Here is a 24,957-nt window from a genome sequence, read left to right as displayed (position 1 = left end):
ATACAATGTCAATCAGTGTCAGTGTTCTACATTAGAAAACCTCTAACAGCTCCCCTACAATCTCCCTGTCTAATGCCCTCCTCCTTCTCTCTCTCTCTCTCTCACACACACACACACACACACACACACACACACACACACACACACACACACACACACACACACACACACACATTTTCTCTGCATGGTCTCACAAACTCACACTTCGGTGGTGCTGCTTGACGAAGCTCTCCTGTCTCTCGTTCCCTACCGCCCCCCTTTCCCCGTCCGTTCTGTCCTGCCTCGGGGCGCTGCCCAGCTCCCTGACCACCGCCACTCTCTCCTCTGCTCTGGCAGCCCTGTCCCTGTTCTCGGCTCTCAGGGCCCTCTCCCTCTCCCTCTCCCTCTCCCTCTCCCTCTCCCTCTCTCTCTCCCTCTCCCACTCCTCCCCGACCAGGCTGCTCACATCGCTCAGGTCCCTGAGGTGCTCCACCGAGTCACACTTCTCCAGGTCTGAGGCGATGGTCTGCAGGCTGATGACGGACATGGAGTCCGACCCCGTCTGCTCGGCCTCCGCCCTCTCCCTGTGGCCCCAGCCCGACTCCCTGTGCCTCTCCACCCACTGCCTGGTCTTCTCCCCGTCCGCCCAGTCCGTCTCCAGACCCGCTCCTCCACCTCCGACTCCCCCAACTCCCCCAACTCCTCCGCCGCCACAGGCCTCAACCTGAACCCTGACAGCAGCTTTGATCTCCGCCTCCGCACCCACCGGAGAGCTCCGCCCCCCACACGCCACGGGCCGCGCCCTGGTGGCTCGGACCCGCCCCCTCTGGGCGTGGATCTGCTCGCTGATTTGCTCCAGGTTGCGCAGGGCGACGGAGTAGCGGGTCTTCACTTTGGCCACCCGCTCCTCCAGCAGCACCACCTTGGCCTTGTGGTCCTGGCAGAAACACACACAAGGTCAACGACAGGATAACACGACACCAGTGTTACCCAAACGTTGTAAGTTAGTTCGTTTAGATAACATTGTATTGTTATTATTGTCAGGGACTTTTGAACAACGTGGCGCTGGATTGCATAATCAAAACCCGACACACGTTTACAAAAAAATACCCCTAAAATGCTGAACTCACTGAAGAACGCCATAACGCTTTCACTTTCAACAACAATGTCGTTGGCCATCAAAGATAGTTACTCTATCATTACTAAATATCTACTACATTTGCCTTGAAATGTTTACATCATGGCGGCGCCAAATTCAGAGCGTGGCGCGGTGCCACGCTTGCATTCTTTGGTCCGTGATCGATCATCTCACACAGGGAGAACTTCAGTTCACTAGTCCTTACCTCTAGTATGTGGTTGAACTGTGCCTTGAGCTCAAAGTAAGGCTTGGACTTGACGATTACCCTCTTGAGGGCTTTCTGCAGGGTCTGGACACGTGCCTCCGCCTCCTGACACAGCTGAGTGACGCGCTGGTGTTCCCGCTCGCTCCTCAGACGCTCCTCCTCTGCCTCGTTCACCTGGCAACAAGTCACGCCCACGCTGTCAGCACAGCCTCTACATCACCTCTCCTCCAATAGAGGACCGGTGCCACAAAGGCACCTCCAGCATAACTCCTGGCGCTTTAATACATTTATCATTCTCCTTAAAGAGAAATTCAGTCAAATGGAGAGACACCTCATTTCACATGCACCTCACTCCAACTCACTCTCTGAGGACAACTAAGCATGATTCTGCACAACTGAATTACCGATTGTTGGGTTGAACGGTTGTACGCTTTTCTTGACGATAATAATGTAATTTGAAATATATCAAAGATGAACAGCCTCCCCTATCGCTAAATGATGAATACATTCAACATGCACTGTTGCTTACTGAAACACAAGAGATCCCACGCTGGGGATAGAGTGTGAAGGAAGACAGCGATTGATCTTTAAGTGCAAGTACAGTACGCATACTAATCCTCATTGATTAGCGACAGGGAACACCTGTCCCCAGTGGTGCAGCGTTCTCAGGCTACGTACCAAACAGCTGGCGTGGGCATCTGACACTGACGAGATCTATACTGCAAACTGATGATGATGATGATGATGGCTTAATGCGCTCAAATTTGAATTGGCCCCATTTGAATTTCGATCCACCCGGTGCAGACACAAAACGGTGCAGTTATCCATTTATGAATTGGAAATTCAATTCACTTTGTACACTTTGAGTGAATTGAAAAATGGAAATGACCTGCAATGGTCTGACCCCCCCCCCCCCCCCCCCTCCTGCCACGTTACCTTTGAGGTGGCGTGGTTCAGCATCTCCTGCCAGGTGGGGTCCAGGGTGTTCCTGTCGGCCAGCAGCCCCTGCTCTGCCACGTACACCATCTCCCTGGCAGCCGTGTGCATGGAGACAGCTCTCTCGTACCTCAACGCAGCCTTCTGGGTCTCCTGCTGCGCCTACACAAAACACACACACGGCAACCAATCCCAACTTGATAAAAGACAACACAACCAATGAGATATATAACAGTCAACAGACCCTCAACCAATCACCGGGTGCATTCGATTTGACTCGACCGGCATCATAAGGCAAACGGAAGGGTTCATGAAAGGAACCGTCCGCCTACTCGGTGTGCCGGGCCGGGCTGAATCAAGTGCGGCTTATAAATCTAGTGAGGGAGGCGATGATACTCCAGAAAACATTCCCAAGAGGGGCCCCATCACAAGGCATAAAGCAGATGGCAGCAATAGCAACCAATCATAGAGATGTGAAGCGTTAAAACAGCAGGTCGTATTCCAGTCATCTTATTCAGTGAATGATGACAAAGCCAGGGGGGGGGGGGATTTGTCTTGGTTTGTTTGGGAGAAGCAAGGAAGAAGGGAAGGAAGGAAGGAAGGCAGTTAATAGACAAGGTGACTCAGAATCACAGGGGAAGATACAGCCAACAGCCCAGCATGAGAGACAGCAGCAGCAGCAGGAGGGGCCGGCTGGACGCACAAGGTTGCCCAAAGTTTAAGGTCGAGTGGTAAAAGATTGATGACTGCTTCAGTTTGAGTGCTGTTATAATTTTTGTGACACGGCTCTGAGACAGTCTCGCTCAATAGCCGTCAGACATGTTGCTGCAACTGTTTTGTGGGCAGAATAATAAGTCAAATAGATAGAGGTTTTGTTTTCCTCTCGACAGACAGTGGATGTGAATGCGGCTGCCTGCTTGAGAAATAAACAAGACTGATCCGTTTCTTCTCCTTTTCTCATCTGCATTTTCATAACATTGGTCGTGATGGTGTTAATCAGGTCAAATTTCCAATCCATTATTTGCTTAATTGTTTTCAATTAAAGCACTACGCTTATCCCAATCATTTTCATTAGTTCAATTACAGTTTGAAATTACCCTTCACAATGTTGATTAAACATAACTGGCACTCGTGCCCTGTTTCATCACAGGTTAAATGGTTAACGTAATCAATTATGATTCATTAGGCCCCAATCATTGTGCCTGAACAATTACTACAGTCTCAGGGAAGACTGTCTAATCTCTTCTGTATTAGTTATGGAAAAATAGGTTGAAAGGTGATGTCAGACTCTGACTAAATGGCTGCTTTCACATGAGAGACATCTTGAAAACTCTTGGATGAATACCCACACCCAGACACACACACCCAGACACACACACACCTCTTTGGCCAGTCTACGGGCCTCATAGTAAGGCCTGGCTTTCTCGATGCAGGTACCGAGCTGGGAGCCCTGAGCATTGAGCTTCCTGGCCGAGTCTGTGAGGATCCTCCTGTAGCTAGACCTGGCTTCCTGAAGGAGGAAACAGAGTGCATTTAACCACACAACTCTATAATAAAATACTATCACAAAACACACAAACATAGAGCATTTCACAAAACACACAAACATACAGTATTTCACAAAACAGACAAACATACAGCATTTCACAAAAATGCCATCATTCCGATCATTCCGGCATCCAACCGAGCTCTGATGTTAGCAAAATAGACCTTGAGGCAAGGAATGTCATTATGCTCCAAATAGTCCACCGCCTTTTCAGTGACACGTTGAAAATTCAAATCAAATGCACTTGAGTGACTATTGCTACAGTATTGTGGAGAAGGGCCTCCCATATACACTCACAGAACACTTTATTAGGAACACTATACTAATACTGGGTAGGGCCTCCTTTTGCTCTCAAAACAGCCTCAATTCTTTGTGGCATTGATTCCACACGATGTGGCATTGATTCCACAACATTCCTTTGAGATTATGGTCTATGATGATGGTATTACGCAATTCCTGCAGATTTTTCAGGTGCACTTTCAAGCTGTGAATCTCCCATTCTACCACATCCCAAAGGTGTTCTATTGGATTCAGATCCGGTGACTGGGAAGGCCACTGAAGAACACTGAACTCATTGTCATGTTCATGAAACCAGAGACGACTTTTGCTTTGTGACATGGTGCATTATCATGCTGGAGGTAGCCATTAGAAGATGGGTAAATTGTGGCCATGAAGGGATGCACATGGTCTGCAACAATACTCAAATAGGCTGTGGCATTCAAGCGATTATTGATGGGTATTAACGGGCCCAAAGTGTGCCAAGAAAACATTCCCCACACCAGTACACCACCTCCACCATGAGAAGGTGTACAGGTGTTCCTAATAGTGTTCAGTGAGTGTATGTCAGTGACAGTCACCGTGCAACAGTGAGAAGAGAGTGAGACCTAGTCATGTCATTCTGGGTTGTTTTTTTTACAGCCCTAAGAAAGAGCTTGTATAAGTGAGGTGAACAGGCCTATCAGTCAAACAGACACAGTGATGGGTGATGACTGATACAGGCGTCCTGGTCCGTGCCGAAGAGCTCACTCACGTCCAGCTGCAGCTCCAGCTTGTTGATCTCATCGCTCGCCTGGTTCAGGTGCTCCAGTTCCTCCTGAGAGGAGAGAGTAGGATTAATAGACAACCTATGAAGGCAATTTACTGTGAAAACATAAAACTGCACAAGCGTTTTTGCGTGGCAAATGTGGGTTACACAACTCAATTATGTACAGTAAGCCACTGTGATTTGGTACAATTTTGAGAATGTTTACAATGCAGTAACTTTGTGGAAAGCTGCAAGGGGTATTTGTATGCACTTTGTAATAAAAAAAACACAACAACCAAAGGAAACATACTTCACAGATCAAATAAAATGGGATGCCAATAAAGTATTATATATACACCTGAATTCTTGGATCCAATTCCTCTTCATATTTGCAATCCTCTTCATCGTCATTCTTTTTCTCAGTAGCCCTATCATCAACACAGTCTGCTTTCATCTTGTTTACTGAGCTTTCGTGCCCTCCATCATCTCCGTCCCCTCCTCTGCCTTTCAGGATGCTCTCCGCATCCTCAGCCTCCTCTCCAGGAGTCTCCTCCCGCAAATCTACCGGCTCGGGACCTCCAAAACCAGTTGGGCTTTCACGCGAGCTCCCTGGTTCCATTTGCGGCCCGATGTATTTAGGTTGTGCTGTGCAGCGAGAGATGCGTGCTATGGCGAATATTTGGGTGCAATGTCTAGAAATGTTCAATTCCGTGCTGTGTGCGCCACATGTCAAAAAACCCACATTTGCAATAAATAATCCTACTGGGTTCTGCAGCAGTCAAGCCATTTGAAAGTCCAGCTACCTAGCCTATAGCGGCTAGCCAGCTAGCTCGCTGAACATGCCAGCATACAAACCTATGGAAACATAGCTGGTTAGTTAGCTACGCCAGGTAACGTCCTACGTCGTCATGTATGATCCTGTATCACTTAAATAAACGGCATTGACAACCCGCTCGTCTACTTTTGTGTCTTTAATAACGTCGGGCTAGCCATGAGACCTCGGTCCTCTTCAGATTCTCCTGTTCCATCTCCATTTTCCTGGACTGACAGGTTCTTTAGGTGCTGATTTGGAATTTAATGCAATTCTCCTGATGCAATCACAGGATGTGTCAAACTTTCACTTTATGCTATCCAACCATGTCATTTATAAATGGTTTCATTGATAGAATGTGATTGCTCATGATTGAATAAAATAACCAAATGATTACAGGGACAGTGATGGCACTTGTATACCACAGACATCGTTAATGCATAACATCGGCCCAGTTTCCACATTTTATTTCAATGCATGGCTCTTTATTCTGCATTGAAATATACAAACAATATTCCAAGCACAGTTTGATAGCAATTATGGCTAAACAAAAATACTATATTTCTTGAAATAATTGTATTTGCCCACCAACCCAAAAGGAGAAGACATGGACAGAAATACAATAACACACAAATCTCTTGCTTTCTCCATTTCTCTCCTGCCACCAGTCATTGTGCTGCTGTGTCAAAGTCAATATCCAGCAGTCTCCCCCCTTTTTCTTGTTTCGAGGATCATCATCATCGCCTTTAGAGATTCTGTCCTTTCATCTTCATCCCTTTTCTCTCTGTCTGTATTACTCTCATGTCCCCTCCTTTTAAGTGTGACTCTTCTGTCGTTTCCAGAACCTCTTGACTTCACTGTGTCCCTCTGGTGAAACCACCATGACCCTGTGTGGAGCGTTCTGCCATACCAGACACCCCAGACCCTGCAGAAAAAGAAAGGGTGTAAGCGTGATTAAACAGTAGTCTAGAGCAGTCAAAGAGCATTTCGATGGCAGAATACATTAAATGAGGAAAAGGTCATACAAGCAGTATGATACAGCACATAGCTATATACAGTATAATGTAACACGCCTGAGGGGATATCAGGATTAATGGAATGTCAGTATTTGAAAAGGTCATAGTTAAAAGATCATGGGGGGATGGGGTGGGGCTAGGTGTCAGGAACAAGGGAAATTCATTTGTGAGTTAATTTGTTCTCACAGTTCCCAGCTGAATCATTAGTGATTTTTGGTCAGTACATGAGAGACAATAAGAAACTAAATGTCTTACCTGAGCTCTGTCCCGCAGCACCTCAAAATCAGCCTGGGAGAGGAACTGGTTATAAAGCACTCCTTAGAAAGAGAGAAAGAGATTGATACAGACAGAGGTAGTAGGAGGAATGGAGCAAAAAATAAAAAAAACAGCTGAGAAACGAGGTGAAAGTGCAGCAGACATCAATACTCATCCACTCTATTACAGTTTACAACATAGCGGAGAGCAAAGGTTACAACTCAGACATATTGACAGAGTGCCCTCAACAGAAAGAGGCCACCCGTGTCACTCATAACCTTCGGGGGAAGAAAAAAAAATTAAACCCAAAGAAATCAATCAGCTTCACAACTCCTCAAGGAGCAGAGGTTCCTGAAACAACTACCCCCGACTCAAGAGAAAATCCAGGCCAGGCTTAATTTCAAAGCACATTTTTTGCCCCAAGAAATTGATTATAAATTCGAATCCTGTGTTTATCTCAGAGCTTATGGCTAAAGAGGAAAATTACTACAGTACTGTAGCTGCCCTAGAGAGTCATTAGAATGTGATTGAACCACCATTAAACCACCAGACCTCTTTACACACACGCACACGCACACGCACACGCACACGCACACGCACACGCACACACACACACACACCCTCACCCTCAGAAAACTGCAGTCGATCTCTCTCCAGCTCCCATAGTCTGATTTGGTCTGTGATGGTGGAGGGGAGCACTGGGGTCTGTGAGACACAGAGGAGTGGGTGGAGTCAGTCTGGTTATTAATCCTAAGGAACATCACTGATCAGCCTCCAGTGAGAGGGAAGGCCAGACACAGGTCAGTCGGTTATTACTATAATTAACAGTGCATGCAAAGGAGGATAGGGGGAGAGAGGGAGAGTGGGAGTGAGATATTAAATAAAAAGAAGGAGCAGCAGACTGATATTTGGAGGTACCTGTTTGAGCATGACAGGATGCGCTCTGGTCCTGAGAAAGTGGAGAATCTGTCGAGCAAAAACACGATCATGCATCATTCATCACCATACATAAAAGTAGAACATTTAATGTAGAACAGTGACAAAAAAAACAAAACACTCACACTGATTACGGACACATTGATTACATAATCTTAAGCTTGAGCTGCTGTTACGTTCTATGTTGTTCTACATAGTCACTACCTGCTGTGCGGTGATGCCATTGGCAATAGCTTGCTGCACAGATTCCCTGGTGACCTGAGCCACCACCACATTGGGGAACCGGTACAAACTCTCACTAAACAGAGCGACCAGAGCGATCTGCAGCTCAGAGCCTGGGAAAGAGACAGATGAAAGAGTCAACAGAAGCTCTTCAGTACCACCTGGAGAGTAGCACACTTCAAAATGTGCTGCAGCAAGCAAATACTACAACAGAGGAAAAAGACCAGAGAGACAGAAATACCTCTATGGGGAAAAACACCATTATCTCTTGACAATTTAAGAGAGGAAATACGGAACTCAATGGCTGGCCCACACACAGACAAGAGAGTACACACACTTGCTTTGGCACACACTTGAAAAGGCATGGAAATGCTCCAACCTCAATTGTTTGAGAGAGGTTGGTGCATATTTGACAGAGAAATAAACACACTGCAGCACACACTTGTATAGGCATAAACGCGGTAGTTGGTCTCCACCACGATGAAGCCCGAGTCTCCGGTCCCCGGGGCGGCTCCCAGCGCAGTGGAGGCAGAGTTGGCGGTGACGCCTGCGGCCAGGGTGATGGCCAGTCTAGTGGGGTAGTATCTTCGGGACTTCCTCTGGGGAAACGAGAGGGGAGGGTTACAGTGGTGATCGGGACAACGACCATGTCCAGATACATCCCCTAGCTCCGAGATATAATAATAATATATAATAATATATAATAATAATAATAATAATAATAATAATATTATTTTGTAAAGCACTTTTCTCAGAACTCAAAGACACTTTACATCCATGGAGAAGACAATCAATAATAAAAATAAATAAAGCAAGGCCCAGGTGGGATTCTCACTAGTGTTGCTTCTACCTATCCAATCCTCTCAGATCTAAGGCCCTGTGAGGGGTTGTTCCTGGACAGGGCCAACAAGATGTGATAAAAAAACGTATGTTCAGTCTAATTCGTTCTTGACACCTCTGATTCTCACCTTCCTCTGGAAGACAAGGCCAAACTCCCTGAGGTGCTGCAGAAAGGTGAGCAGTGACTCACTCATCCCCTCCACAGAGTAATCCTGTGGCGCAGGAGACACACCATCACTTAAAGGCAACAATGACTATCAGAGGGAGGTTTAGTAGTTTATCATTCCATAATGACTGTGTGATTTGTCTCTTTTTGTGAAACAACACAACATCAATCCTTAGGGTGAATCAAACAACTGTGAAAGTGGAGTGTTCTGCGTCACTGTGAGAACGACATGCAAGGGTACGGGGAGAGTCAGCTAGCGTTTAATCAGAGATGAGTCACTCACCCTGCCAAGTGTGGAGAAACTGAGCTGGAATAAGAACGACAAGATCTCCACCAGGTCCATTCCTCGAGTCTGAAAGATGAGAGAGAGAAGTGAGAGGGCAAACAAGCATCACACTGGGCAGCATTGCATGGAATATCACATTAAAGGCCCATTGCATGGAAGAATATCACATTAAAGGCCCATATAGGGCCCTGCATAAGTAATGGACCAGTGAAGAATTACTTTCTTCTTTTGGCTATATACTCAAAAGGTTTGGATTCTTATATTTGACAGCATTAGTTTACGTATTGGTTTCACCATTTAGAAACAACATCACCTTTTACGCATAGTCCCCCAATTTCAGGGCACCATAAGTAATGAGACAGATTCATGTAAATGTCCAAATTAAGCATTCATGTTTAGTATTTGGTCGATAAATAACTAGGCCCATATAACTGTGTGTGTCTTACTGTACCTGGGCAGTGTTGAGATACTGTAGTGTGAAATACCACAGCTGTGAGGCTGTGTCCAGGAGAAGGAACTGGAAACCAGCTGAGGTGATACAGGGCGCCTCTCCAGGCTCACTGGGACAGGGAGAGGGAGAGATGTAGGATGATGAGGAGATGAGGTACGGAGGGAAAAGGGGAACAGAAAATATGTGATTTCCATTGTGAATACACTTGAAGTAGAACACTGTGTGTTCGTTTATAACTTTGAAGGCTGCAGGTTGCTTCCACTAAAGAACACTGTGCAACACTGAAACCGAGGGCTGAGACTGTTTTGGTAATTCGGTGTCAGCACAAAGTGCTTATGCCCCAAATTTAGCACCCAACATAGACAGTAAATGGGAGTGTCGGTGGACTTGTTAAGGGGAGTTGGCAGTAGATCTAGTGTATATTCTCAAATTATTAAATTCAGTAAGCTATATTCCCTAAAACATCAAATGACCAATGTTGTTAAAATGACTATTTAAATCATGGAACCGTGCATGTTTTTGATAGGGTATAAAATCAAATAGGAGAATATATCTTAAACATTGTATACTGTAGATAATCAGAAAATATGCATACCTACATAACCCACAATGTATTTATTTTTACATTGATTATGACCCACTATTGCCAGTGACCCTAAATTGCCTACAATAGGCTAGTGTAATAATAACCATACAGTCCTGACGCCGTTTACAGAGAGAAAACCAAAAGGTATGAAATGATAAAAAAAAACATGACAAGTCACGACAGGTTCATTAATCCATTACAGCATTTGAAGACGGGCAGCAGGTTGAATTTGGTGCGCCACTGTAGGCTTGTTGAGTGCTTTGACTTTGATGCCATCGACATGGTCACATTTGTTGCTCACAACTGACAGTATGGTAATTGTATTTGTCAAAAATGATTATCCATTCCAACATTTGCAGCGAAATCCTCATTGGCGAGGACCTTCGACATCTTCACGTCACATTCAATTATCCCCACCAACTCATTGCCGGGGACTGTTAAGTTCAAGAGCCACCAGAAAGATAATTTCGTTCAGCAAAGATTGAGTTAACATAGAGGCTCTATGCTAACTCAAACTTTGCTGAACGAAATTATCGTTCTGGTGGTTCTTGAACTTAACGGCCATTCCCACTCAAACTTGGAGCTCCTGAGCGGAAGCAAATTGGAGCCCTGAGACTGTGTGTGTGTGTGTGTGTGTGTGTGTGTATGTGTGTGTGTCACCAGCCTCCCTGACTGACTGTGTGTTCTGTGTTCCACTTCATTAGAGTCTCATGAGCGGTGGGGGAACCATGCACGCACACGCACGCGCACACACACACACACAGAGTGTGTGTGTGTGCATGCGTGTGTTTGTCTGCGTGCGTGTGTGTAGCATTTAGTTGAACGGGGTCCCTCAGTGTTCCAGTCCAGTACCCAGTACCTTCTCATGAGGCCTGCTTGTATGAGCAGCTGGGCCAAGTCCTGGCTGACAGCTGCACTGGGAGAGCCCACCATAAAGTGCAGAATGACCTCCCAGCGTTCCAGGGCATAGCGGTCTAGACTGTCCACATCCCGAGCATGTCTGTCAGGACCCAGACTATTGCCCTCGTCTGCCCATGCCTTACCCCTGATACAGGAAGGAGAGAGAGAGAGAGAGAGAGAGAAAGAGAGAGAGTGCATCAGCAAACTGCTCAAACTGCTGTTCAAATAAGACGATCTTCAATAGATCGGCATACGATTGCCTGTAGCAACTCCCCCTCCCTTCTGCCATCCCCCCCGCCCATGTCCATATTTCTGTGTACATCATGTATATGCTTTTATTTATGTCAAGTGTTTTGTTCACTGTTTTTATTTGATGTATAGTGTGTTGAGACCCTGGTGATAACGCACTTTAAAACATCTTCCCACATGTGTAGAACTGTAGGTACGCAATAGAGGATGAGCATGTGGTCTTTGACTTTCAATAAGAGGGGTTTAAGAGGGACTTGACTTACCCCCCTAGGAGTGCTATCCTTAGGTTGTCTTTGAATACGGGGTTCAAAACGTTTCCCTGCAAACCCCCCTGTAGCTGCTGACTGTGCCACAGTCTGAGGCCAGACAGCACCGAGACACATTCATCATGGTCTCTGAGAATGAAAGAGAGCGAGAGGGAGACTAATGAAAACATGACAAGCGAGAGTAATGGTTACGGTCATCAAACCACCAGACTATGGACAATCGGTAGGCATATGTGATTGGTTGGCTTACTTCTGACTGTCCTTTTTCACCCATAAAGCCACAGCTGCCTGTGGAAGGGGTTGGTCTAGGAACAGCATTCGCATCACATAATTCTTCGCCAATGGCGGGAGCTCCCTGTCATGCAGAGAGGAAACACAAGACAAGCAGATAATATGACTGGCTAATTTACTTGGCATCTGAAGCCTGTGTCTTATACATCATCTGACACTGTATTTCTACATGTCTTATTGTACTGAAAACATGGGACAGGCAGGACTTGCACACGTCCTACAGCCTACATTTAGCCCGTTTCAAAACATTGTTATACCTGTAGACAGCCAAACATGTGGCAGGATGATTGTACAATCTATCCAATATCTCAGGGCTCAACTCTTTCAGGTATTCATGGAGGTTCTTGCATTGTAACTGAACGCGAAGTTTCATCTTCAGGGAGAAAGGGAAATCAGGAAATCATACACACATTAACTATGTGGGTAATAACACTACAGTAACTAAAAACATAAAATTAAGACATTTCGGACAGCCAAGCCTAGTAGTAGACACTAGTAGAAATAGCTTTCCTTCGCTGCTAGCTAGCCACAATGTTGGAGAGAGAGAGAGCTTACACATACGAGATGACTTTTACACGAGTACATCATCTGACACATTCGATAATCATGTTTTACCTTTGGGCCGGGTGTCAGAAATCTCAAAAAATATTCCTGAAATACATATATTCAAAAACACTCAGCATCTTCGTTCTTCATCAAGTTTACAAAGGGGAATGGGGAGAAGCCATGTTGTCTGATCACGTGACCTACTGGCCGACCACAAGGGGGGGCTTCTGATTGGAGCAACCTGCTCCACTCATCAACAACTCACAGGAAACAGATACACTATACAGATTCTTTTTTAAAAAGTACAAAAACAACAACTTTGGCCGACTGTATTGTTCATTGATGAGGAAAGATTACAATCTGCAAACATGGAGGTAAACAAGGAGGTAATTGAAGCAAATCCACTGTTTTAGGTCCACTGTCTTATCTAAAATCTTTAATTACAAATCACATATACATGGAAATCTCTGCAGCAAAACATCAGACATCTGCATTCAAACCTCATTCAAAATGCAACAAATCCAATAGAACACTGCACCCTCGAGCGACTAAGCCTCATTACGGCTAATGATGTGTAGTGAACAGAATAACAATTGTGTTTTCTCCAATACGATCTTAAAATTTGCATGACAATGTTCCCTTGTGTCTATAACTGGATACGAGAAAGAGAGACATTTTAAATAAAGGAAGACACAGCATGTACAAATTAGGAGGTCCAGGGACGTGGGGAGCATGTGGGAATCCAAGCCATCTCCATATTTCTTCTCAGGAGTCCTCTTTCTCTTGATATCTGCAGGACGCAACAATCAAATCATGAGAATCAACAATCAAAGCAGAGAATCAATTAATGAATCCATAGAAGTCACAAACTAAAGCATTGGAATAAACAATTTATTGTAAGTTAAAAGACTGAAACACGTTGATAATGTGGTATTAGGAAACGGATGGGTAAATGAGTTGAAGATGGTTGCAGTTGAACTGCTTTGTTTCCTGTGGTAGGTGTACTGTAGGTATGAAGTACATGTTGAAGGGTTTTCTCCTGATGAAATAGTGTTACAGTGGGCTATAATAGGTGTTGTGAGCATAAGCCTGTTACCTGCAATGTATACAGGTGAAGAACACCGTCTGTCCTTCATCTGCAGATCTCATTTGTCTCGTGTGATAAACCATCCCCTCTTTATTACAGCGAGAGCAACGTCTGTCAATCTGGAATAAAAGGGAGAATAAACACATTGTTGAGTATCACTCTATCCCATCAGTATCACTCCATCGGGGGGGAAAGCATGGATTTCACAAGAAACATATGGCTGAGGCAAAGGCTCTTTCAAATATTTACATATAGATGTCTTACCACAGGGCCCTTGAGTTCTGAATCCTCTTCATCCTCCACAGCACCAGCAGTCTCTTCTAGAGGATTAAAGATCACTGTGGAAGTGATCACTTGACCTGCGAATTCTGGATAAAGAATTACACATTCGGAGACATAAATTGGAGGTCAGGTGACCATGAAGAGGTCATTCTCTCATGAGCCAATGCAGTGAACTTAAGTGACTGGGTGACTATGCTGAAGTAGCAACAAAGTTGTGATGACAAAATGGTTGTCTCCGTTTGTTTCCCTTTAGATATTGATCATGATAGTCTATATAAGATATGTGTGTTTCAATAGAGATTTGACAATGAAAACAAATCCTCACGGTGGACAGGGATGCTGAAAGAACAGCGGGGACAGATGACAGTGTCCAGCACTCCAGGGAGAGGCAGCACGTTCCCACACTCGGGACAGAAATTTGGATCTCCACTGAAACACGACATCACTGAAGAAGATAGAAACACATTTCTATTTGTATACCCGCACACACAAGCAGACAGATATCTGGCTGGTTACACAGCAGCTACTACGTTTGTCTATATCTGTTAGCTGTCACTTGTTCACTTCAACACGTGTTGTTGGCACAACATGATTTGGATAAAAAGAAAAACCTTAGACGAGGCAACAACATGTTTGTATCGCGATATCACTTTCAGAAAGGCACTTACCTTCTGTTTATAAATGTTACCAAAGGGCAAAATCGTGGAAATGTGTCTCCTCCTGAGTTATGATGAGCAAACCGCTGTCAGGCATAGAGCGGTTGCAGTTTGGGGTCTTCTGTGCGAATCGCCGAATCGCAAGTTGATGACGCAATCACAATACGATAGCTTAGCTTAGCTACAACCCAAACAAACGCAGTGTATTGCTCCATCAATTCTAAGGTAAAACATCATTTACTCACCAGAGAAATGCAACCTACATTTTGGTATTATTATGCGTATAGTATGTCCTTTTTATTAGTTTCAGTTTTGAGTGCCATGTTACACAGTGTTGATGATAGAAACTACTTTGTCAAGCTAAAAAGTAGTTTTGCGTGGCCATCCTTCCGAGCCTGGGCTAAGATAAAAGTGACGGTTAGCCCTAGCTCACTCTCACTACAAAAGCCTGCAGCATCTCATCATGTCCATGCTCCATCGTCACCTAACCAAAGCTGTCACTGATCAAATTGACTAGCTGTTGTTTTATACACGGTATGAATCGATATGATACCAGCACTTTTACTTAATGGAATTCCCCAATTTGAGATGAAAATGTAAATACACTTTATTTCTTGGTTTTCTAACCATGGCATGCGTCACATTTAACCGTTATTATTCCAGGCATGATGGGCAGACAGTTATTACACGCCCACTCATGTTTCTTCCCAATGCATGCTGTTTTGGAAGTGGACTGTCGTGCACTGACAACACTGTAGGTTGATTAAAAAACGGACAACTCATCATCTTCCTTCTGTTCCTATTCCTCCCATGCCAGGATGTCTGAGACCGACGTGGAGAATGAGCTCCTGGATTACGAGGAGGATGAGGTGGAAGCAGCAGGACTGGGAGACGTGGGCGGAGGAGGAGGAGGAGGTGATGCCACGGCCACGAGGAAGGAGGGTGTGAAGGGATCCTATGTGTCCATCCACTCCTCCGGGTTCAGAGACTTCCTCCTAAAGCCAGAGCTTCTGAGGGCCATTGTGGACTGTGGCTTTGAGCATCCCTCTGAGGGTGAGTATCAGTAGCAGTAGCAGCAGCAGTAACTGTTAATGGTCCTTCAAGGGGACATTTCCCCCTCAGATCACCAAACAATTAGAAATATAACACCCCCCCTTCCCTCCACAACACTCATACATAATCAATCTTTGTGTTATTGCTTTGTTCTTACAGTAAGTAGGTTTTTAGGCAGTAATAATGATTTGATGTTGTATTTATCTTGCAGTTCAGCACGAGTGCATCCCCCAGGCCATCCTGGGTATGGATGTGCTGTGCCAGGCCAAGTCTGGTATGGGCAAGACAGCTGTGTTTGTTTTGGCTACCCTACAGCAGCTGGAGCCAGTCACTGGACAGGTACAGTAATAGTCCTCTCCACATGTCACAGATGTGTTTTATTGTGATGCTTTTATTGCTTCACTTCAAGTTTATATACACAGTAGACCTTACGTCGTTTCATGTGAAGTTGATAAACAGTAATTTCCACTGATTTCTCATCTGGATCTTGAAGTCAACTTCTGAAACTGGTAAGAGCTAGTCAAGTTCACCTCAAGGTCGACTAGCGAGTGTGGAGTAGCCTGCATTCTGTTTACTCGCCCCATCTCTCTCTCCATACAGGTGTCAGTGCTGGTGATGTGCCACACCCGAGAGCTGGCATTCCAGATCAGCAAGGAGTACGAGAGATTCTCAAAGTACATGCCCACTGTCAAGGTACTTACCCTAATCCCTCTTACCGTAAATCCTGACCATACCGTAACTGTAAAAGACTTAACTGTATGATAACATGCAATAACTGTGTAATAGACTTGTAGTAACTGTGTAATAGACTTGTAGTAACTCTCACCAGGTGGCAGTGTTCTTTGGCGGCATGTCTATAAAGAAGGACGAGGAGGTGCTGAAGAGGGAGAGCCCCCACGTGGTGGTGGGGACGCCGGGGCGGATCCTGGCGCTGATCCGCAACAAGACCCTCAACCTGCGCCACATCAAACACTTTATCCTGGACGAGTGTGACAAGATGCTGGAGCAGCTCGGTGAGTACGCTGACCCCTAAACTATTGATTGACTGGCCTCCTCCACATCATCATCATCATCAGTGTGATGGCTTGATTATGGTCGATCTGGCATTCAGTGAGCTTCTAGTGAGCGAATTGTCATTTGTCAATTCCCCATACTCTCCTTTCTCTCTTTCAGACATGCGTCGAGATGTCCAGGAAATATTCCGCATGACCCCGCATGAGAAGCAGGTCATGATGTTCAGCGCCACCCTCAGCAAAGAGATCCGTCCTGTCTGCAGGAAGTTCATGCAAGATGTAATTACGCCTCTCCTCCACCTCCATCCACGCTTCCTGTTCCTCCCGCTACACCTCCTCTCCTCCCCCTGCTCCACCCTGCCAGGTGGAGTGGGTGGGGGTGGGAGTGGAGTCCCCACCCTATGGCCTCCTCCCTGAGTCTAAAATAGGAGAGAGAAAGATATCGCTCTCTACTCAAAACAAACCCATCTCGATGTGGGGAAACGTCAGCCCACTGCACTAACAGTGACATACTAAGGCTCCTAGGTATAAGTGAAGGCCCTTACACTTTGGCCGTCACTTAATATACTAAGACCTTGCAGCACTGTACCCGCTGGCTTGTGGTCAAAATATCATGTTTGCGCTGATGACCCATGCAGTTCTCTTGAAGCTTGCACAGTATTTAGTTCTTAACACTTTAATGTGCTGTCATGTTGGTGGAAATAGGTCCAGTATTCAGTCTGAATACAAATCGGACCTCACTGACATCACTACACTGAAAAGCCAAAGCAGTGGGTTTTTTTTGTTTTGTTTAAGTGATGCCTTTGTTCAAAAGCAGTCAAACAATCTCGTAACGAAACCGAGCAAAAACAATTAGTCACAATGAATAACCTTCCAGATTCTATTTATCAAGAAAACTGCTTTCCCATCTTGGCAGGAGTACTTAATCTTTGCTCCAAGTTGCCTATAAAAGCCAAGCTCACTGCCCCGTAGTTAATCCAGAGGGTTCTCCCGGGAGCTGTAACCACTCCTTTGGCAAATGGATGGAAATCTCCAAGGAGAGAAAAGCTAATTAAGATAATGTTAAAAAAAAAAAAAAAGGGATCCATCTAAAAAAAAAAAAAAGTTCAAACAAATAAAACGGCCAGCCAGAGAGAGAGAGAGAGAAGACTGACAGAGCCCAGCTCTGGAGAATGAAAGAAGCAGTTGCTAGCTGGCTCACTGGGCCTATGTAGTTAATTACTTTCCCAACAAAGTGGAGAGAACAGTGAAATTGCCTCGGCCCGTCGAGTCTTGCCGGAATGGCCCTATTACCTCTTTGTCAGCCAGTCTGTTAAATGGAGTCTAGGTAACTGCTTTGAGATGGATAGACGATTAACCCAGTAGGGACACAAGCCATCGTCTCACAGAGGGAAATAGTCGCAAAGGAAAATTGTCCTCTAACTGCATTCCAAGCATCGGATGTGCCTTTAATAAATTGCCAACTGAGCCTTCCCTAAGCACACACTGGGTCAGGTAACGCAAGACAGAGAATGCGCGGGTGTGAGGGAATCAGAAAGAGAGGGATGGTAGGGAGGTGTATAATGCGGAAGACCGGAGCGGGAGGGATGAGATGTTGATGAAGCTGCAGGCTACCGTACAGAAAAGAGGAGAGATGCGCGGCGTTAAATGGAGATGATCTACACGGAGCCGCTTCAAAGTTTCTTGTCGCAGTGAAACCAGATTAAGTGAGGTAACTCAAGATAGAAGAGCACTGCGATAGAATGAAAAATACATTGTGTATATTGCTCAAACAAAAGAATACAAGGAAGTCCAGCACTCTAGAACCCTTTCCCTGTAGAAGAACCAGCACCATTTTAACTGGCCAATCCTTAGTACAGCCTGTGCTTATTGTAATAGTACTGGAATAGCACAACACTTTTAAAGTTGGTCACATACCAAGAATAGGATACCTACCAAGCACATTATTTTAGACACAGATCTACCTAAACACACACACTCGTCAGCATCCAAGCCACACAGACAAACATACTGTAGGCACACCTCATTCACCGCACACACACACACACACGCACACACACACTGACAACAGCAGTATCTTCAAACCCACACAGTTAATCAGACAATCTGACTCACTGACTGACCTGACTAGGTGTGAGTGAGGTGTGCGTGAGTGAGTGAGTGACATGTATGTGATGACTGGCAGTTGAGAGGTGACGATAGATGAGAGCAGCCACAGGATGTCTGAGAGAGTGCATGAGAGAGAGAAAGAACCTGTGGTACAGGACAGGGTTAGGGGTAGATATCTCTCCTTTTGGAGGGTAGAACATTGTGTACAGTACCAGATTTAGATCCAGGGAGTCAGCCAGGAAACTATTTTAGTTACAATTCTAAAGTAACCTTCTAAAGGTAAGTGCCTATATCCTAATTTGGCGATGAAGTGGACTGTTACTCTCTGTACAGACCATTCCCTTGAGGACAGTTTTTAAACCTTTATCTTTTGAATGTAACTTTTACTCTGACTCTCTACTGTCTGTCTATCAAATTGGAGCTCCAATTTGAAGGTCACTTGATACAGAGATCGATCGGAGTCTGATCCATTATGAATATAATGATGATGTGATTAGATTTGGTCCATATGTTGTGGTAATAATAGAACAGACTGAGAATGCCCCTGATTGGTCATAGCCCATATTATTACAGAGACACTGTTCACTCATTGTTTAATTAGGCACAGCTGCAAGAGAGACAGATAGTAATAGATGAATATGTGTGTGTCAGTCGATGTGCGTACGTGTGTGTGTGTGTGTGTGTGTGTGTGTGTTGGGGGTGGGGTTGGGTGGATGGGTGGGTGGGGGCGGGCGGGCGGGCGGGAAGGCGGGTAGAAAAGTAGTATCGATCTAACTTTAATTGGAGCAGCCATAGTAATTAGAATGAGAGATTGACTTTGGCATTGAAGCTTTTTTGTTCTAAATCAACCTTAAAGCGCTAGAAGTTTCTACAAGAAGTTTCTATGATTTCATTACTATGGCTTTCCGTTATACAGTGCCTTCGGAAAGTATTCAGACCCCTTCACTTTTTCCACATTTTGTTGTGTTATAGACTCAATTTAAAATGGATTAAATTAAAATAACTTGCCATCGATCCACACACAATACACACTTCAGTAAATTTATTAAAATTGAAATATAGAAATATCTCATGTACATCAGTATTCAGACCCTTTGCTCTGACACTCTTAAAATTAGCTAAAATGCTAAAATGCCATTGACAAATCACTCAATAAGTTGAATAGAGTCCATCTTAATGGAAGGATAATAGTTCATGTAATTTTGGAATTAATATCTTTGTTTTTATAGGGTCTCTGATTTGCATATGAGTCAATTACACACTGTGTAGATTAGGATGTCACTACCAACTCAGCAAATTTCAGAATTTTCTCTTGATCCTGACAAACTACCCAGTCCCCAGTGACAAACATAACCATAACTTGATGCAGCTACTACAATTCTTCACACAAGAGATGGTGCGGAAACTGCATTGCATGTGCTGGATTTACACCAAACTTAATGCTTTGTAGTAAAACTAAATAAACACATTTCCAGCCACTTTCTTTGCTGTATCACTTGAATTCATTGTTGCAAACACAATTATGGATATGGGATAGATTATTTTCGGCCACTTGGTTATTGACCAATTTTGTAGAGTAACTGAGATGATGTCCCATTAACTGAATCAACTTTGTAGATTTTTGTACGTCTCCCCAGGCCTCAGGGTCGCATTCCTGAGCAGTTATGTTCCTCCTCTCCATTTGCTCAGTTTGTAATGACAACCTGATCCAACTGTGTGTAATTGATTCCTATGCAAATCAGAGACCCTATAAAAACAAAGATATTCATTCCAAAATTACAAATAACTATTATCCTTACATTAAGATGGACTCAATTCAACTTATTGAGTGATTTGTTGATGACATTTTTGCATTTTAGCTCATTTTAAGTGTCATAGCAAAGGGTCTGAATACTTATGTACATGAGTTATTTCTGTATTTCAGTTTGAATAAATTTACTGAAATTTCTAAAAACGTGTTTTCGCTTTGTCATTCTGGGGTATTGTGTGTGGATTGATGGCAATGTTTATTTTTTTAATTTAATCCATTTTTAAATTGAGTCTATAACACAACACAATGTGGAAAAAGTGAAGGGGTCTGAATACTTTCCAAAGGAAGGAATCATTTTCTGATAGTTCTGTGGTTATTGATAGTAGCTCACTACTACACTGTTTGTCTCTAGGTTACTATAAATCCATGTTGAATGAGTATGTGATTCACTTGAAGGAGTTGGTATGTGTGTGTGTGTGTGTGTGTGTGTGTGTGTGTGTGTGTGTGTGAGAGAGAGAGAGAGAGAACATCTTGTGTGTCTGTGGCGGGAGGGGAGGGTTTCCATCTAACTCCCCCACCCCTTCTCTCCCCCAAACCCTTCTCTTTCTATTAAATTTCATCTATTTCTATTTTCATTTCTGTCCTCCTCCTGACAACCTCTTTCTCCTGCTATTCTCTCTCTCCTTACTGGACCTCAATCACTGCCACATGGGAACTGCCCCCTCCCTACATTCCCTGTCCTCTCCTCAACTGAACTCTCACTACGGCCCCACGTTCACACACCCTACTGTGCCATGTTCAAATGAATCCACTCACCATCACCACAACCCCCTGGTGCCTGATCCTACCCTTCACAACACGTCAAACTCCCAATCACCCCCTCCCCTCCGCCCCCCCCTCCCCTCCCCTTCTCTCCCATTTCATCTTTTCTATTTAACACCCCTCACTCATCCTCCTCATCCCCCTATCTCCCCCTCACCCTCTCCAACCCCTTGCCTGCTCCAGCCAATGGAAATCTTTGTGGACGATGAGACTAAGCTGACGCTGCACGGGCTGCAGCAGTACTACGTCAAGCTGAAGGACAACGAGAAGAACAGGAAGCTCTTTGATCTCCTCGATGTGTTGGAGTTCAACCAGGTACTGTACATCATCAACTTCCATAGTGGCAACTTCACTGGAAGTTTTGGGGAAAAAACGGAAAAAAAAAGACAGGAAAACAAAAATGCTGATTCGGCAAGCACGTCTGCAGCCAATTAAAAAGTGGCGACCTTTGTGTCGCTGTATATCATGGTCTTCCACGGTGCTATTGTCCGGCAAACATGGCAGGAAATTCCTGAAAAATTATAGCAAAAACATTCCTTAAAAAAAAGTGCTGACTCGTTTGGTTTTTGCAGCCAGTTCTTGGTTGCTGTGTCCGGGTGGTGAAAGTGATCTTTGTGGCACTGTATATCATGGTGGCACTATCTGGCCTGTGGCTGGGAAATCAGAAACATGAAATGCTGACTCGACAAGTATACAAGTCTGCCATCAATTAAGTGGTCAACAAACCTCCTATGTGTCTGTGTGTCCTCCTGTGTCTAGGTGGTGATCTTTGTGAAGTCTGTGCAGCGCTGTGTGGCTCTGGCCCAGCTGCTGGTGGAGCAGAACTTCCCTGCCATTGCCATCCACCGTGGGATGCCTCAGGAGGAACGGTATGACTACTACTACGTGTGTGTTGGTGTGTGTATTGGACTGTGACATTGGATTGGTCAGTTCCCGTTGGTGTACTGTTTTGTCCAGTGACACTCTACTGTATGTTCAGGTGCTTTATCTGGCTGATAATGAATCCTGCTAGTCATTTCACCCTCTCTTTCTTCCCCTCCTCCCAGACTCTCCCGCTACCAGCAGTTCAAAGACTTCCAGAGGAGGATCCTGGTGGCCACCAACCTGTTTGGCCGAGGGATGGACATCGAGCGGGTAAACATTGCCTTCAACTACGACATGCCCGAGGACTCTGACACCTACCTACACAGAGTAAGTCCTGTACAAACCTTCAGCCCTTTTTTTTCATGAGTCATAAGGCTGCTTTGCCATTCATTCAAGTTCAACATTTATTGGCCATTTGTAATAAATACATTGGAATTCCATGTCACATGTTCTTTAAAACATCCATACATACTGACACATACAAATAATAAAAAACATTACAGCTGTGTCACTCATACCGCCTGTTTGTCTGTCCCCAGGTTGCCAGGGCGGGCAGGTTTGGCACCAAAGGTCTGGCCATCACCTTTGTGTCCGACGAGGGCGACGCCCGCACCCTTAACGACGTGCAGGACCGGTTTGAGGTCAACATCAGCGAGCTGCCGGACGAAATCGACATCTCAACTTACAGTAAGTGCTTTTCATTAGGCCTTGGTTATGATCAGGGGTGAAGTTCAGCGGTCCTTATTGGAGACCTACCACTTATCAGAAAACAAAGTGTCAGTTGCACAGAATGTACAGTACATTTCATTACACAATTGCATTAGTGCAGCACTAATGCTTGAATTATTCTTTCAATATGTCGGTGAAACTTTCTCTCTCTCACCAGTTGAACCGACCCGGTAAAGAAGACGAGATGGATTATTCTGCAGAATTTGCATCCGAATTTTGATTTATATTTGGAATTTAACACTGATGATAGTTATGGTGAAATAAACTGTATAAAATCCAACATATCAAATACCAATATTTTGCTAATTCTCTGTTATTCATTTGCTTATTGAATAAATATATGAGTACCATTGTGGTATAGTGCCCCCTGTGGATAGAAAGAAGGAAGTTTGTAAACATTGTCATGCCTTTTCCATTGCCATTTGTTCAATGATGTTTGTATTATTTTGTTGTATTTATCTTGACAAAGTAGCAGTCACTGAATATTTAAGTTATATTTGACTTGGTTGTCATTTGAATTGTGAATGCTGCATTTTTTAGCTTTGAAAATAATTTACCTGTTCCAAGTGTTACTGTAGGTTCTAGTACTGAGGGAAAGACAAGGGATTATTACATTGAAGGATTTCTTTAGAGATGTACAGTAGATATAGACACTAAGTAACCCTCTGTCAAGTGCTTGCTGTGCATTAATAAATATATTTGTTGACTCATTTTGCCTATTATTTCCCCATTCATGACTCAGATACAAGTTTGACAGTGTGTTTGGGAAACGGGAAATAAGATAGGATGTCAACAGGATATGAACAGTGTGAAAGGCAATGGCGATAAGAGTATAAGAGGGGTCATCATGAGCACAAAAATGTGCAAAACGGCTAGAAAGAATGGATGAGTAAGGCCCTGTTTTAATACTCTTTTAATGCATCCTTCCTTGCTTGCTTGAAGAAATCCCTGATCTGACATGACTTGATTGGTGAAAGCAATGCTGTGAAAAGCTGCTTTGACCAATCCAATCGTGTCAGATCAGTGATCATGTCAAGGAAGGGGGGGGGGGGAATGACACATTCTAAATAGTCAAACAGGGTCGAAGGCTCCAAGATCCAAAGGTAACATCAGTCAAAACTGCTCAAGAGAAGCTGACAAACTCAAAAGATAAAGAGACTGAGACACCATGGATGTATGTGGACAGATATCAAAATAGTCGGTTTTATTTGCAACGTATTAAAGTTATAAACACGTCAGGCAGTGGTTTTACACATTACCATGAATCAATCAATCTTCTTGACAATCTCCCAAGAACTTAATACAGTACAATGATTACCTTTTATCCATGTCTCATCGACCTAGATCAATCTTTTAACTGGAAAAAATGAAATAAAAAAACAAACATATATAACACTTGTTATCATTGGTTTTTTAACAAACCATCATTTGAATGTCATGGAATGACAACCTGACCCGTATTTGAATAATAGGGCCATCATGGTATACATCAACAGAATGCCACATACACGGCCGGTTTCCAAGATGCAGATTAAGACTAGTCTGGACTAAACAACATTTTCAATTGAAAATATACATTGAAGATGCATTTTGATCTAGGATTAGGCTTAATCTGTGTCTGGCAAACCAGCCCACAATGTGTTAAACTGGTGCTCTGTTCGGTGATGTTTGAGTCTCAGATCATTTATAGCATGGACTGTATAAACTCTTTAGATAAATTTAAAAATCCTAAAGTAGCCTTTCTCAAAATTATCTTAAATTTTCTTTCATTTTAATTTATGAATAAATCATCAATTCTATATATCATTTCATGAATAATATCAATATAACAAACATTTGACCTTCTTATTTATTCACTTTGAGTGAATGGAATACTACAAGTTCTTTAAGATCTCTTTACAGAGGATGGACAAGACAAAATCCCAATTGATGTAGTCAAATTT

The 24,957-nt window shown here is 44.0% G+C and overlaps 4 protein-coding genes across 4 annotated transcripts; 1 reads left to right on the top strand and 3 right to left on the bottom strand.

The window, feature by feature from the left end:
- Positions 1-190: 190 nt before the first annotated feature.
- Positions 191-5,447, bottom strand: sh3bp5lb (SH3-binding domain protein 5-like, b; the record flags this gene model as incomplete). The annotated part of the gene is made up of 6 exons (XM_083685477.1): positions 191-916; positions 1,323-1,496; positions 2,259-2,420; positions 3,640-3,768; positions 4,835-4,897; positions 5,187-5,447. The coding sequence occupies 6 exons, from the start codon at positions 5,445-5,447 to the stop codon at positions 191-193; spliced, it is 1,515 nt and encodes a 504-aa protein (XP_083541603.1).
- Positions 5,448-6,090: 643 nt separating this feature from the next.
- Positions 6,091-12,856, bottom strand: gtf2h4 (general transcription factor IIH, polypeptide 4). The gene is made up of 14 exons (XM_083684718.1): positions 12,719-12,856; positions 12,361-12,476; positions 12,063-12,167; positions 11,810-11,941; positions 11,257-11,442; positions 9,812-9,920; positions 9,358-9,426; positions 9,037-9,120; positions 8,511-8,667; positions 8,051-8,181; positions 7,829-7,876; positions 7,537-7,615; positions 6,911-6,972; positions 6,091-6,564 (listed from the first exon to the last, which is right to left on the bottom strand). The coding sequence occupies exons 2-14, from the start codon at positions 12,474-12,476 to the stop codon at positions 6,454-6,456; spliced, it is 1,389 nt and encodes a 462-aa protein (XP_083540844.1). The 5' UTR covers positions 12,719-12,856; the 3' UTR covers positions 6,091-6,453.
- A 202-nt stretch (positions 12,857-13,058) lies between these two features.
- On the bottom strand, positions 13,059-14,833 carry polr1h (RNA polymerase I subunit H). The gene is made up of 5 exons (XM_083685238.1): positions 14,687-14,833; positions 14,344-14,463; positions 14,001-14,104; positions 13,746-13,855; positions 13,059-13,439 (listed from the first exon to the last, which is right to left on the bottom strand). Exons 2-5 carry the CDS (start codon positions 14,459-14,461, stop codon positions 13,415-13,417), a joined length of 357 nt encoding a protein of 118 aa, XP_083541364.1. The 5' UTR covers positions 14,462-14,463; positions 14,687-14,833; the 3' UTR covers positions 13,059-13,414.
- Positions 14,834-14,855: 22 nt separating this feature from the next.
- Positions 14,856-23,717, top strand: ddx39b (DEAD (Asp-Glu-Ala-Asp) box polypeptide 39B). Its single transcript, XM_083685237.1, has 11 exons — positions 14,856-14,899; positions 15,492-15,727; positions 15,939-16,066; positions 16,328-16,420; positions 16,557-16,740; positions 16,901-17,019; positions 21,605-21,736; positions 22,181-22,290; positions 22,468-22,612; positions 22,825-22,972; positions 23,172-23,717. The coding sequence occupies exons 2-11, from the start codon at positions 15,493-15,495 to the stop codon at positions 23,186-23,188; spliced, it is 1,311 nt and encodes a 436-aa protein (XP_083541363.1). The 5' UTR covers positions 14,856-14,899; position 15,492; the 3' UTR covers positions 23,189-23,717.
- The last annotated feature ends 1,240 nt before the right edge of the window (positions 23,718-24,957 follow it).

The sequence above is a fragment of the Argentina silus genome (assembly GCF_951799395.1).
Source record: "Argentina silus genome assembly, chromosome: 14".
In the NCBI taxonomy this organism is placed as follows: Eukaryota; Metazoa; Chordata; class Actinopteri; order Argentiniformes; family Argentinidae; genus Argentina; species Argentina silus.
Note: the sequence above shows the minus strand (reverse complement) of the source record. Positions and strands in the feature narration are given on the sequence as shown.

Coding starts and splice junctions, on each gene's coding strand:
- gtf2h4 (XM_083684718.1), bottom strand. CDS start 12,476: ATGAAACTTCGCGTTCAGTTACAATGCAAGAACCTCCATGAATACCTG. Junction 11,443..11,809: donor AGGATAGCACTCCTAGGGGG/GTAAGTCAAGTC, acceptor TTCCTGTATCAG/GGGTAAGGCATGGGCAGACG. Junction 7,877..8,050: donor ATGGCATCACCGCACAGCAG/GTAGTGACTATG, acceptor TTTGCTCGACAG/ATTCTCCACTTTCTCAGGAC.
- ddx39b (XM_083685237.1), top strand. CDS start 15,493: ATGTCTGAGACCGACGTGGAGAATGAGCTCCTGGATTACGAGGAGGAT. Junction 15,728..15,938: donor CTTTGAGCATCCCTCTGAGG/GTGAGTATCAGT, acceptor TTTATCTTGCAG/TTCAGCACGAGTGCATCCCC. Junction 16,067..16,327: donor TGGAGCCAGTCACTGGACAG/GTACAGTAATAG, acceptor CTCTCCATACAG/GTGTCAGTGCTGGTGATGTG.
- polr1h (XM_083685238.1), bottom strand. CDS start 14,461: ATGTCGTGTTTCAGTGGAGATCCAAATTTCTGTCCCGAGTGTGGGAAC. Junction 14,105..14,343: donor TTTCAGCATCCCTGTCCACC/GTGAGGATTTGT, acceptor TTCTTTATCCAG/AATTCGCAGGTCAAGTGATC. Junction 13,856..14,000: donor CAGAACTCAAGGGCCCTGTG/GTAAGACATCTA, acceptor CTTTTATTCCAG/ATTGACAGACGTTGCTCTCG.